We start from the raw sequence: 14,013 nt of genomic DNA, 5'->3' as shown, positions 1-14,013 counted from the left end.
ATAGAGGTCTATGTTTCACAAGTTTGTACATCACAGTTTAGCACAGAGTACAGTACAGCAGAGTAGAGTTCAGTGCAGTATAGTACTATACAGTAAATTATACTGTGCTCTACTGTACTGTACTAAACTCTACTGTACAGTACAGTACTGACCTATACTCTACTTTCCTTTACTCAATCAAACCAACTTGTATTTGTCACGTGTAGACTTTACCGTGAAACTATCTCAGGAGCTCTTCCCAACAATGCACAGTTAAAAATGAGAAAATAAGAAAAATACAAATACTACCATGTCACTGAGCAGGGGTACAAGGTATTTGAGGTAGATATGTACATGAAGGCAGGGTAAAGTGAATAGGCATCAGAATAGATAATAATAAGAGTAAAATTAAAAACAGTAGCAGCATATGATGATTGTGAAATGATGTGTGTATGCCGTCAGGGTGTGTGTGTGCGTATGTATGTAGTGTATGTGAATGTGTGTGGGTTTGAGTGAGACTGTCAGTGTGATGTTTGTGGGTGAGTCTATACATAGTGTATATACAGTTGAAGTCGGAAGTTTACATACACTTTAGCCAAATATATTTCAACTGTTTTCCACAATTCCTGACATTTAATCCTAGTAAAAATTCCCTGTCTTAGGTCAGTTAATAAGATCAGCACTTTATTTTAAGAATGTGAAATGTCAGAATAATAGTAGAGAGAATGATTTATTTCAGCTTTTATTTCTTTCATCACATTCCCAGTGGGTCAGAAGAATACATACACTCAATTAGTATTTGGTAGCATTGCCTTTAAATGGTTTAACTTGGGTCAAACGTGTTGGGTAGCCTTCCACAAGCTTCCCACAATAAGTTGGGTGGATTTTGGCCCATTCGTCCTGACAGAGCTGGTGTAATTGAGTCAGGTTTGTAGGCCTCCTTGCTCGCACATGCTTTTTCAGTTCTGCCCACACATTTTCTATAGGATTGAGGTCAGGGCTTTGTTATGGTCACTCCAGTACCTTGACTTTGTTGTCCTTAAGCCATTTTGACACAACTTTGGAAGTATGCTTGGGGTCATTGTCCATTTAGAAGACACATTTGCGACCAAGCTTTACTTCCTGACTGATGTCTTGAGATGTTGCTTCAATATATCCACATACTTTTCTTTCCTCGAGTAAGTTCATGGATTCTCATTTGCATCAAATCAGTATCATGAAAGTGTATACATTCAATACAAAAATTCATATTTACAATGACTGCCTAGGAACAGTGGGTTAACTGCCTTGTTCAGGGGCAGAACAACAAATGTTTACCTTGTCAGCTCGGATGATCTAGCAACCTTTCGGTTACTGGCCCAACGGTCTAACCACTAGGCTACCTGCTGCCCCCATGGTTACAGGTAACACACCTGATTTAGCAAATCGGATCTTTTCTCATAGATATCATCCTGACCAACCTGCCCTCTAAATACACCTGCTCTCTTCAACCAGGATCTCAGCGATCACCGCCTCATTGCTATTTCTGCAGTGAAGTCACCCTAAAACACTTCAGCAAGCAGGCCTTTCTAATCGAGTCCTGGCTATCCTGGAAGGATATTGACCTCATTCCGTCAGTAGAGGATGCCTGGTTATTCTTAAAGTGTTTTCTGACCATCTTGAATAAGCATACCCCGTTTAAAAAATGGTTTCACTCCAGACCTGACTGCCCTTGACCAGCACAAAAACATCCTGTTTAGCATCAAGCCCCTGCGATATGCAACTTTCTTTTAGGGAAGTTAGGAACCGATATACACAGGCAGTTAGGAAAGCAAAGGCTGGCTTTTTTCAAACAGAATTTGCATCCTGTAGCAGGTTCTGGGACACTGTAAAGTCCATGGAGAATAAGAACACCTTTTGCCTACTGCACTGAGGCTATGAAACACTGTCACCACCGATTTAAATTTTTTTTTTTTAAATCCACGATAATTCAGAATTTCAATAAGCATTTTTCTGGCTGGCCAGACTTTCCACCTGGCTACCCCTATCCCGGTCAACAGCCCTGCACCCCCCACAGCAACTTGCCAAGTCCCCACATTTCTGCTTCACCCAAATCCAGATAGCTGATGTTCTGAAAGAGTTGCAAAATCTGGACCCCTACAAATCAGCTGGGCTAGACAATCTGGACCCTCTCTTTCTAAAATTATCCGCCGCAATTGTTGCAACCCCTATTACTAGCCTAGGTCCTAATCCAGGCACTTGTCATCTCCCGTCTGGATTACTGCAACTCACTGTTGGCTGGGCTCCCTGCCTGTGCCATTAAACCCCTACAGCTCATCCAGAACGCCGCAGCCCGTCTGGTGTTCAACCTTTTCTCTCACGTCACCCCACTCCTCCGCTCTCTCCACTGGCTTCCAGTTGTCGATCCGCTAAAGACCATTTTGCCTACTGTGGGGATCAGTACCTCCAGGCTCTGATCAGGCCCTACACCCAAACAAGGGCACTGCGTTCATCCACCTCTGGCCTGCTCGCCTCCCTACCACTGAGGAAGTACAGTTCCGCTCAGCCCAGTCAAAACTGTTGTTCTGGCCCCCCAATGGTGGAACAAACTCCCCTCACGCCAGGACAGCGGAGTCAATCACCACCTTCCGGAGACACCTGAAACCCTACCTCTTTAAGGAATACCTAGGATAGGATAAAGTAATCCTTCTCACCCCCCCCCTCACTATTGTAAAGTGGCAGTTCCACTGGATGTCATAAGGTGAACGCACCAATTTGTAAGTCGCTCTGGATAAGAGCGTCTGCTAAATGACTTAAATGTAATGTAAATGTGATGCCATCTATTTTGTGAAGTGCACCAGTCCCTCTTGCAGCAAAGCACCCCCACAACATGATGCTGCCACCTCCGTGCTTCATGGTTGGGATGGTGTTCTTTGGCTTGCAAGCCTCCTCCTTTTTCCTCCAAACATAACGATGGTCATTATGGCCAAACAGTTCTATTTTTGTTTCATCAGATCAGAGGACATTTCTCCAAAAAGTACAATCTTTGTCCCCATGTGCAGTCTGGCTTTTTAATGGCGGTTTTGGAGCAGTGATTTTTCCTTGCCGAGCGGCCTTTCAGGATATGTCGATATAAGACTCATTTTACTGTGGATATAGATACTTTTGTGCCTGTTTCCTCCAGAATCTTCACACGGTCAATTGCTGTTGTTCTGAGATTGATATGCACTATTTGCACCAAAGTACGTTCGCGTCTCCTTCCTGAGCGGTATGACGGCTGCGTGGTCCCACGGTGTTTATACTTGCGTACTATTGTTTGTACAGATGAACGTGGTACCTTCAGGCCTTTGGAAATTGCTCCCAAGGATAAACCAGACTTGTGGAGGTCCACCATTTTTTTCTGAGGTCTTGGCTTATTTCTTTTGATTTTCACATGATGTCAAGCAAAGAGGCACTGAGTTGGAAGGTAGGCCTTGAAATATATCCACAGGTACACCTCCAATTGATTCAAAGTATGTCAATTAGCCTATCAGAAGCTTCTAAAGCCATGACATCATTTTCTGGAATTTTCCAAATTGTTTAAATGCACAGTCAACTTAGTGTATGGGAACTTGTGACCCACTGGAATTGTGATACAGTGAATTATAAGTGAAATAATCTGTCTGTAAACAATTGTTGGAAAAATTACTTGTCTCATGCACAAAGTAGATGTCCTAAACGACTTGCCAAAACTATAGTTTGTTAACAAGAAATTTGTGGAGTGATTGAAAAATGAGTTTTAATGACTCCAACCTAAGTGTATGTAAACTTCCGACTTCAACTGTATATAGTGTTGTGAGTGTGCATAGAGTCAGTGCAAGATAGGGCCAATGCAGATAGTCTAGGTAACCATTTAGCAGTATTATGGCTATTTAGTCATCTTTAGCAGCCTTTGCTTATTCCTAATATTTAGGATGGAAAATGGTTAAACACGTTATACATGCCTTTGTAAAAATAGACTCAGCTTTCATTTGACAGCAAATTTGATGCGCTCCAATGAGTCACATTTTAGTGCTCGTGTGACTTTTTACATGGTGGCATTTTACAAATGCCCATAACACCAGGGTTTCAACACAACCTGCATGGGAACATTGATGCAATTCACTTTAGTCATCTGGTACTACTGTGTGAGTAGAGTGGACAACAAACCAATTAACCTTTTGTTTAATTTCTTTCATTTTCAAAACAATGGTATTTCAAAAGCTTTTATATATAGCTCAGTGATTTTCATAAGCCCACAGTACATTAGTGTTTAAGTGATGATGTATTTGTAGAACTTATAAAGCAGCAAACTACCAAACTAACAAACGAAAGTACACAACAATCACATATGATAAGGAATGAGAAGAACCTGAACTCAGAACACACAATGGAGAACTAGAAACAAACAAGAGTCAATAACAACATGTTTTACAACATCTTACACAATGAGTGCAATCACAGGTCAGGTTCCTATACGAAACAAGACAATGAAACAGACGCAAGGGACAGAGATCATCTCAACCACAGGAAGCATGGTATCTCTTTCAGATGAGTGGCAGGGATCAGATATGCAGAGGGTGTGTGTGTTTGAGAGAGAGAGGGAGAGAGGAGACCTACACTAGAGGTGATAGAGGAGAGGGAGATACGATCCTCTTCCAGCCCCAGGGCAGGTGGGGGTTCACTGGATCCCAGCCATTCCAGCTTCCCCTTCAACAGCAACCTCTGTGCCTCCAGCCTGGTTCTAGCTCCCAGGGACAGCATCACCTGCTGTCGGCTCTCCTCCAGCGCATGCCTCTTACTGAACTGGTAAACCCTGCAGAGAGAGGAGCAGCCTGTCAGCTCATCAATTAAAGCATTGTGATGATACTGTGGAACAATGTGTTTCCATTTCAACATATAGCAACAATTCCATTGACTTTTGCCTCACGGTCAATATATTTAAAGCATAACTGACATGCCCGATGGCTTTACACAAGAATACTGGTCAACTGGCCCATCTCCTACACCTTAGCCATATTGCTTCCGCAGGGCACTCACCAACAGTATAGTTGAAATTAGATATTCTATACGGGAGAAGTACGGTTAAAATGCAGTAAGTCATGTCAGAATGTAGCAGATGTATTACTTAACAACAGCTGCAAATTCCAATAAAACTACATCACGTTTTAAAGCTCACTTTCCTTGCTGTCTAACAACACTATCATGAATCTAGTGAAGAGGTTTTCTGGGTCAGAGTGCATATTTATTTAGTTCATTGCACAAATGTTTGTTAGCACGTTTCTCACACTGGCTTTAGCCATGGCGGAAACAGACCAGCCCAGGCAAGTGCAGGGACATTGCCATGCAACACGTGCCTTACAGGGAGACGTCTTCATAGTGTGACAAATTCCCATGAATTGTGAATCTGTTCAAACCGAACAGCTAGCGCGACAGCTAAAATGGCTTTGTAAAAATATATATTTCAGCTAATAGGGAGTACCTAACAAAATAACTACATTATGGCATTCGCTAATCATAATCTTTTTACATATAATAGAAATGTCGGTATATTTGTGGACAAAATTTTTCCTTACTTACTTTTCAAATATTGCACTGCTACATTAACTAACATCACCACTTGGGTAAAAGAGTTCTTTACTAATCAAGAAAGCATTCAGTCGCTCCCGTCTGTCTCTGTTGATTTCCAAAGTGTTTCATCAAACCCATGACTCCTTAAGGAGAGGCATGTTTCCCTCGGCACCAGTGAACATTAGGCTAGTGTCAGTCAACACAGCTGCTCCATCTATGCACTAAGAGCTTATTAGTAACGTCTAATAACAGCGGACAGGCATCTAAACCAAGACAAATGAGAGAAGCTTGAAAAGTCTCCTCATATCACCATGTTATATTCATAAGGCATAGTGAGTCTGTCCCCCAGAGAGCAGCCAGCTTAGCCAGCCATAGCAGAGAGGAGAGCAGCCTAAACTACTCTGATAGGAGACTGCATGCACCACCATTGAGAGGAGATACACCAACACACCTCAAAAATATGACGCAGATCAATGGCAAAATGCATTACTCTTTTTTTTCCAGTCAGTGTTGGTGAAGACGGTGGTTTGGTACTGCCAGAGCCAACTTTATCCTGGTTCAGACCATAAAAATGTAATTCTATTCTGTTTACCCAGGATAAATGACCATATTATCAGGTATAACAGCTGTACTATACTAAGTGATTACCAAGTATGCTTGCCCATGTAAAGTTGGACCTTCCAGTACATGTGGATATCGCCTCACCTCTGACCCCGTTTGATGCACTCTTCCTCTGCCTCTAGCTCCAACTCCAGCTGGTTGACTGAGGCCTGTTGGGAAACCACATTACCAGCTAGAGACAGCAGTTCCTCTTCCACTGCAGTCAACCTGGTAGAGGGGTAGAGACATGGGGAGAGAAGGGGGACCAAGGGGTGAAATGTGTTGTTGGTGTTGAGATTGTGTGTGCGTGCCTTTTAAAATGATAAACTTGGATTAGCTAACACAACGTGGCATTGGAACACAGGAGTGATGGTTGCTGATAAATAGGTCTCTGTATGCCTATACAGATATTCCATAAAAATCTGCCATTAAAGGTCTTACATTTTTTTTTTTTAATAATAGTGAAGAAATCAAAACTAGGAAATAACACATATGGAATCATGTAGTAACCAAAAAAAAGTGTTAAACAAATCAAAATATATTTTATATTTGAGATTCTTCAAAGTAGCCACCCATTTCCTTGATGACAGCATTGCACACTCTTGCCATTATCTCAACCACCTTCATGAGGTAATCACCTGGAATGCATTTTAGTTAACAGGTGTCTCTACTTCCGGCGCCGACAGCGATGGCCGCCTCGCTTCGCGTTCCTAGGAAACTATGCAGTTTTTTTTTTTTTTTGTGTTATTTCTTACATTAGTACCCCAGGTCATCTTAGGTTTCATTACATCCGTTCGAGAAGAACTACTGAATATAAGATCAGCGTCAACTCACCATCAGTACGACCAAGAATATGATTTTCGCGACGCGGATCCTGTGTTCTGCCTTTCAACCAGGACAACTGAATGGATCCCATGCGGCGACCCAAAAAAACGACTCCGTAAAAGAGGGAAACGAGGCGGTCTTCTGGTCAGACTCCGGAGACGGGCACATCGTGCACTACTCCCTAGTATTCTTCTCGCCAATGTCCAGTCTCTTGACAACAAGGTTGATGAAATCCGAGCAAGGGTAGCATTCCAGAGGGACATCAGAGACTGTAACGTTCTTTGCTTCACGGAAACATGGCTCACTGGAGAGACGCTATCGGAGGCGGTGCAGCCAGCGGGTTTCTCCACGCATCGCGCCGACAGAAACAAACATCTTTCTGGTAAGAAGAGGGGCGGGGGCGTATGCCTTATGGCTAACGAGACATGGTGTGATGAAAGAAACATACAGGAACTCAAATCCTTCTGTTCACCTGATTTAGAATTCCTCACAATCAAATGTCGACCACATTATCTACCAAGAGAATTCTCTTCGATTATAATCACAGCCTTATATATATCCCCACCAAGCAGACACATCGATGGCTCTGAACAAACTTTATTTGACTCTTTGCAAACTGGAATCCATTTATCCGGAGGCTGCATTCATTGTAGCTGGGGATTTTAACAAGGCTAATCTGAAAACAAGACTCCCTAAATTTTATCAGCATATCGATTGCGCAACCAGGGGTGGAAAAACCTTGGATCATTGTTACTCTAACTTCCGCGACGCATATAAGGCCCTGCCCCGCCCTCCTTCCGGAAAAGCTGACCACGACTCCATTTTGTTGATCCCTGCCTACAGACAGAAACTAAAAAAAAGAAGCTCCCACGCTGAGGTCTGTCCAACGCTGGTCCGACCAAGCTGACTCCACACTCCAAGACTGCTTCCATCACGTGGACTGGGATATGTTTCGTATTGCGTCAGATAACAACATTGACGAATACGCTGATTCGGTGTGCGAGTTCATTAGAACGTGCGTTGAAGATGTCGTTCCCATAGCAACGATTAAAACATTCCCTAACCAGAAACCGTGGATTGATGGCAGCATTCGCGTGAAACTGAAAGCGCGAACCACTGCTTTTAATCAGGGCAAGGTGACTGGTAACATGACCGAATGAAAACAGTGCAGCTATTCCCTCCGCAAGGCTATCAAACAAGCTAAGCGTCAGTATAGAGACAAAGTAGAATTTCAATTCAACGGTTCAGACACAAGAGGTATGTGGCAGGGTCTACAGTCAATCACGGACTACAAGAAGAAAACCAGCCCAGTCACGGACCAGGATGTCTTGCTCCCAGGCAGACTAAATAACTTTTTTGCCCGCTTTGAGGACAATACAGTGCCACTGACACGGCCTGCAACGAAAACATGCGGACTCTCCTTCACTGCAGCCGAGGTGAGTAAGACATTTAAACGTGTTAACCCTCGCAAGGCTGCAGGCCCAGACGGCATCCCCAGCCGTGCCCTCAGAGCATGCGCAGACCAGCTGGCCGGTGTGTTTACGGACATATTCAATCAATCCCTATACCAGTCTGCTCTTCCCACATGCTTCAAGAGGGCTACCATTGTTCCTGTTCCCAAGAAAGCTAAGGTAACTGAGCTAAACGACTACCGCCCCGTAGCACTCACTTCCGTCAACATGAAGTGCTTTGAGAGACTAGCCAAGGACCATATCACCTCCACCCTACCTGACACCCTAGACCCACTCCAATTTGCTTACCGCCCAAATAGGTCCACAGACGATGCAATCTCAACCACACTGCACACTGCCCTAACCCATCTGGACAAGAGGAATACCTATGTGAGAATGCTGTTCATCGACTACAGCTCGGCATTTAACACCATAGTGCCCTCCAAGCTCGTCATCAAGCTCGAGAGCATCCTGTCGGGCTGTATCACCGCCTGGTACGGCAACTGCTCCGCCCACAACCGTAAGGCTCTCCAGAGGGTAGTGAGGTCTGCACAACGCATCACCGGGGGCAAACTACCTGCCCTCCAGGACACCTACACCACCCGATGTTACAGGAAGGCCATAAAGATCATCAAGGACAACAACCACCCGAGCCACTGCCTGTTCACCCCGCTATCATCCAGAAGGCGAGGTCAGTACAGGTGCATCAAAGCTGGGACCGAGAGACTGAAAAACAGCTTCTATCTCAAGGCCATCAGACTGTTAAACAGCCACCACTAACATTGAGTGGCTGCTGCCAACACACTGACACTGACACTGACTCAACTCCAGCCACTTTAATAATGGGAATTGATGGGAAATGATGTAAAATATATCACTAGCCACTTTAAACAATGCTACCTAATATAATGTTACATACCCTACATTATTCATCTCATATGCATACGTATATACTGTACTCTATATCATCTACTGCATCCTTATGTAATACATGTAGCCACTTTAACTATGCCACTTTGTTTACATACTCATCTTATATGTATATACTGTACTCGATACCATCTACTGTATCTTGCCTATGCTGCTCTGTACCATCACTCATTCATATATCTTTATGTACATATTCTTTATCCCCTTACACTGTGTATAAGACAGTAGTTTTGGAATTGTTAGTTAGATTACTTGTTGGTTATTACTGCATTGTCGGAACTAGAAGCACAAGCATTTCGCTACACTCGCATTAACATCTGCTAACCATGTGTATGTGACAAATAACATTTGATTTGATTTGTTAAAAGTTAATTTGTGGAATTTCTTTCCTTATTGCATTTGAGCCAAGAAGGTGTTCCTTCTTAAAAGTTCATTTGTGTTGAATGTATTTCCTTCTTAATGCATTTGAGCTAACCAGTTGTGTTATGACAAGGTATGTGGTATTCTGTATAAGGCCTTCGTGGTCGAATTGCTGAAAAGAAACCACTACGAAAGGACACCAATAAGAAGAGAATTTCTTGGAGATTTCTGGTTCCTACCACTGTGTGGGTGAACGGATGATCTCCGCATGTGTGGTTCCCACAGTGAAGCATGGAGGAGGAGGTGTTATGGTGTGGGGATGCTTTGCTGGTGACACTGTCTGTGATTTATTTAGAATTCAAGGCTCACTTAACCAGCATGACTACCACAGCATTCTGCAGAGATACGACATCCCATCTGGTTTAGGCTTAGTGGGACTATCATTTGTTTTTCAACAGGTCATTGACCCAACACACCTCCAGGTTGTGTAAGGGCTATTTGACCAAGAAGGAGTGATGGCGTGCTGCCACAGATGACCTGGCCTCCACAATCCCCCGACTTCAACCCAAATGAGATGGTTTGGGATAAGTTGGGCCGCAGAGTGAAGGAAATGCAACCAACAAGTGCTCAGCATATGTGGGAACTCCTTCAAGACTGTTGGCAAGACTGTTGGAAAAGCATTCCAGTTGAACCTGGTTGAGACAATGTCAAGAGTGTGCAAAGCTGTCATCAAGGCATTAAGGTGATTATTTGAAGAATCTCAAAAACAACATATATTTTGATTTGTTTAACACTTTTACGGTCACTACATGATTTCATATGTGTTATTTCATAGTTTTGATGTTTCACTATCATTCTTAAATATAGAAAATAGTTTTTTTTTTAAATATAAAAAAAACACCTGAATAAGAAGGTGTTCTAAAACCTTTGAGTGAGAATGTGTGTGTATATATATACAGTGGGGAGAACAGGTATTTGATACACTGCCGATTTTGCAGGTTTTCCTACTTACAAAGCATGTAGAGGTCTGTAATTTTTATCATAGGTACACTTCAACTGTGAGAGAAAATCACATTGTATGATTTTTAAGTAATTAATTAGCATTTTATTGCATGACATAAGTATTTGATACATCAGAAAAGCATAACTGAATATTTGGCACAGAAATATTTGTTTGCAATTAAAGGGATCATACGTTTCCTGTAGTTCTTGACCAGGTTTGCACACACTGCAGCAGGGATTTTGGCCCACTCCTCCATACAGACCTCCTCCAGATCCTTCAGGTTTCAGGGCTGTCGCTGGGCAATAGGGACTTTCAGCTCCCTCTAAAGATTTTCTATTGGGTTCAGGTCTGGACCTCCAGGACCTTGAGATGCTTCTTACGGAGCCACTCCTTAGTTGCCCTGGCTGTGTGTTTTGGGTCGTTGTCATGCTGGAAGACCCAGCCACGACCAATCTTCAATGCTCTTACTGAGGGAAGGAGGTTGTTGGCCAAGATCTCGCGATACATGGCCCCATCCATCCTCCCCTCAATACGGTGCAGTCGTGCTGTCCCCTTTGCAGAAAAGCATCCCCAAAGAATGATGTTTCCACCTCCATGCTTCACGGTTGGGATGGTGTTCTTGGGGTTGTACTCATTCTTCTTCTTCCTACAAACACGGCGAGTGGAGTTCAGACCAAAAAGCTCTATTTTTGTCTCATCAGACCAAATTACCTTCTCCCATTCCTCCTCTGGATCATCCAGATGGTCATTGGCAAACTTCAGACGGGCCTGGACATGCGCTGGCTTGAGCAGGGGGACCTTGCGTGCGCTGCAGGATTTTAATCCATGACGGCGTAGTGTGTTACTAATGGTTTTCTTTGAGACTGTGGTCCAAGCACTTCAGGTCATTGACCAGGTCCTGCCGTGTAGTTCTGGGCTGATCCCTCACCTTCCTCATGGTCATTGATGCCCCATGAGGTGAGATCTTGCATGGAGCCCCAGACAGAAGGCGATTGACCGTCATCTTGAACTTCTTCCATTTTCTAATAATTGCGCCAACAGTTGTTGCCTTCTCACCAAGCTGCTTGCCTATTGTCCTGTAGCCCATCCCAGCCTTGTGCAGGTGTACAATTTTATCCCTGATGTCCTTACACAGCTGTATTTTATACAGGTAACGAGTTCAAACAGGTGCAGTTAATACAGGTAATGAGTGGAGAACAGGAGGGCTTCTTAAAGAAAAACTAACAGGTCTGTGAGAGCCATAATTCTTACTGGTTGGTAGGTGATCAAATACTTATGTCATGCAATAAAATGCAAATTAATTACTTAAAAATCATACAATATGATTTTCTGGATTTTTGTTTTAGATTCCGTCTCTCACAGTTGAAGTGTACCTATGATAAAAATGACAGACCTCTACATGCTTTGTAAGTAGGAAAACCTGCAAAATCGGCAGTGTATCAAATACTTGTTCTCCCCACTGTATTTACACACACACAGTGGAAGTCGGAAGTTTACATACACTTTGGAATCATTAAAACTAGTTTTTCAACCCCTCCACAAATTTCTTGTTAACAAACTATAGCTTTGGCAAGTTGGTTAGGACATCTACTTTGTGCATGATACAAGACATTTTTCCAACAATTGTTTACAGACAGATTATTTCACTTATAATTCCCTGTATCACACTTCCAGTGGGTCAGAAGTTTACATACACTAAGTTGACTGTGCATTTAAACAGTTTGGAAAATTCCAGAAAATGATGGCATGGCTTTAGAAGCTTCTGATGGGCTAATTGACATCATTTGAATCAATTGGAGGTGTACCTGTGGACGTATTTCAAGGCCTATCTTCCAACTCAGTGCCTCTTTGCTTGACATCATGGGAAAATCAAAAGAAATCAAAAGTATCTATATCCACAGTAAAACAAGTCCTATATCGACATAACCTGAAAGGCCGCTCAGCAAGAAAGAAGCCACTGCTCCAAAACCGCCATAAAAAAGCCAGACTACGGTTTGCAACTGCACATGGAGACAAAAATAGTACTTTTTGGAGAAATGTCCTCTGGTATGATGAAACAAAAATAGAACTGTTTGGCCATAATGACCATCGTTATGTTTGAAGGAAAAAGGGGGAGGCTTGTTTTTATTGTTACGTTACAGACTTAAAATATATCCTCATCAATCTACACAAATTACCCCATAATGACAAAGCAAAAACAGTTTTATTTTTTTGCTATTTTTTAAATTTTTAAATAACGTAAATATCACATTTACTTAAGTATTCAGACCCTTAATCAGTACTCTGTTGAGGCACCTTTGGCAGCAATGACAGCCAAGTCTTTTTGGGTATGACGCTACAAGCTTGGCACACCTGTATTTGGGGAGTTTCTCCCATTCTTCTCTGCAGATCCTCTCAAGCTCTGTCAGGTTGGATGGGGAGTGTCGCTGCACAGCTATTTTCAGGTCTCTCCACAGGTGTTCGATCAGGTTCAAGTCCGGGCTCTGGCTGGGCCACTCAAAGACATTCAGAGAGACTAGTCCCAAAGCCACTGCTGCGTTGTCTTGGCTGTGTGCTTAGGGTAGTTGTCCTGTTGGAAGGTGAACCTTCGCCTCAGTCAGAGGTCCTGAGCACTCTGGAGCAGGTTTTCATCAAGGACCTCTCTGTACTTTGCTCCGTTCATCTTTCCCTCCATCCTAACTAGTTGTCGATCGATTATGATTCTTCAACAGCGATACCAATTATTGGAGGACCAAATAAGCCGATACCGATTCAAATCGGCCGATATATACATACTACTATTATAGGAATTATGACGCGTCAACTATTTCTCTCTATACCATTTGTATTTCATATACCTTTGACTATTGGATGCTCTAATAGGTACTTTAGTATTGCCAGCCTAATTTCAGGAGTTGATAGGCTTGAAGTCAAACAGTTCTGTGGTCAAGCATTGCTTAGAGCCTCTGGCAAACGGAGTAAAGTTTGAATGAGTCCTTACGAGCCTGCTGCTGCCTACCACCGCTCAGCCAGACTGCTCTATCAAATCATAGACTTAATTATAATATAATAAACGCAGAAATACGAGCATTCGGTCATTAATATGGTCAAATCCGTAAACTATCATTTCGAAAACAAAACTTTTATTCTTTCAGTGAAATACGGAACCGTTCCGTATTTTATCGAACGGGTGGCAACCCTAAGTCTAAATATTGCTGTTACATTGCACAACCTTCAATGTTATGTCATAATTATGTAACATTCTGGCAAATTAGTTCGCAATGAGCCAGGCAGCCCAAACTGCTGACTCGGTGTGCA

General features: G+C 42.9%; 1 protein-coding gene across 3 annotated transcripts in view; it reads right to left on the bottom strand.

Moving 5' to 3' along the window:
- LOC115112369 (tyrosine-protein kinase Fes/Fps-like) overlaps positions 1-14,013 on the bottom strand; it is a 45,959-nt gene that overhangs the window by 12,096 nt on the left and 19,850 nt on the right. For all 3 annotated transcript variants that reach the window (XM_029639389.2, XM_065011970.1, XM_065011971.1), the window contains exons 8-9: positions 6,253-6,375; positions 4,597-4,792 (exon numbers count right to left, since the gene is read on the bottom strand). In XM_029639389.2, the coding sequence (XP_029495249.1) occupies positions 4,597-4,792; positions 6,253-6,375 (319 nt within the window). The remainder of the gene's footprint in view (positions 1-4,596; positions 4,793-6,252; positions 6,376-14,013) is intronic.

This window comes from Oncorhynchus nerka, linkage group LG27 (assembly GCF_034236695.1).
Source record: "Oncorhynchus nerka isolate Pitt River linkage group LG27, Oner_Uvic_2.0, whole genome shotgun sequence".
Classification (NCBI taxonomy): Eukaryota; Metazoa; Chordata; class Actinopteri; order Salmoniformes; family Salmonidae; genus Oncorhynchus; species Oncorhynchus nerka.
The sequence above is the reverse complement of the archived record's forward strand: the minus strand, read 5'-3'. Positions and strand labels throughout refer to the sequence as shown.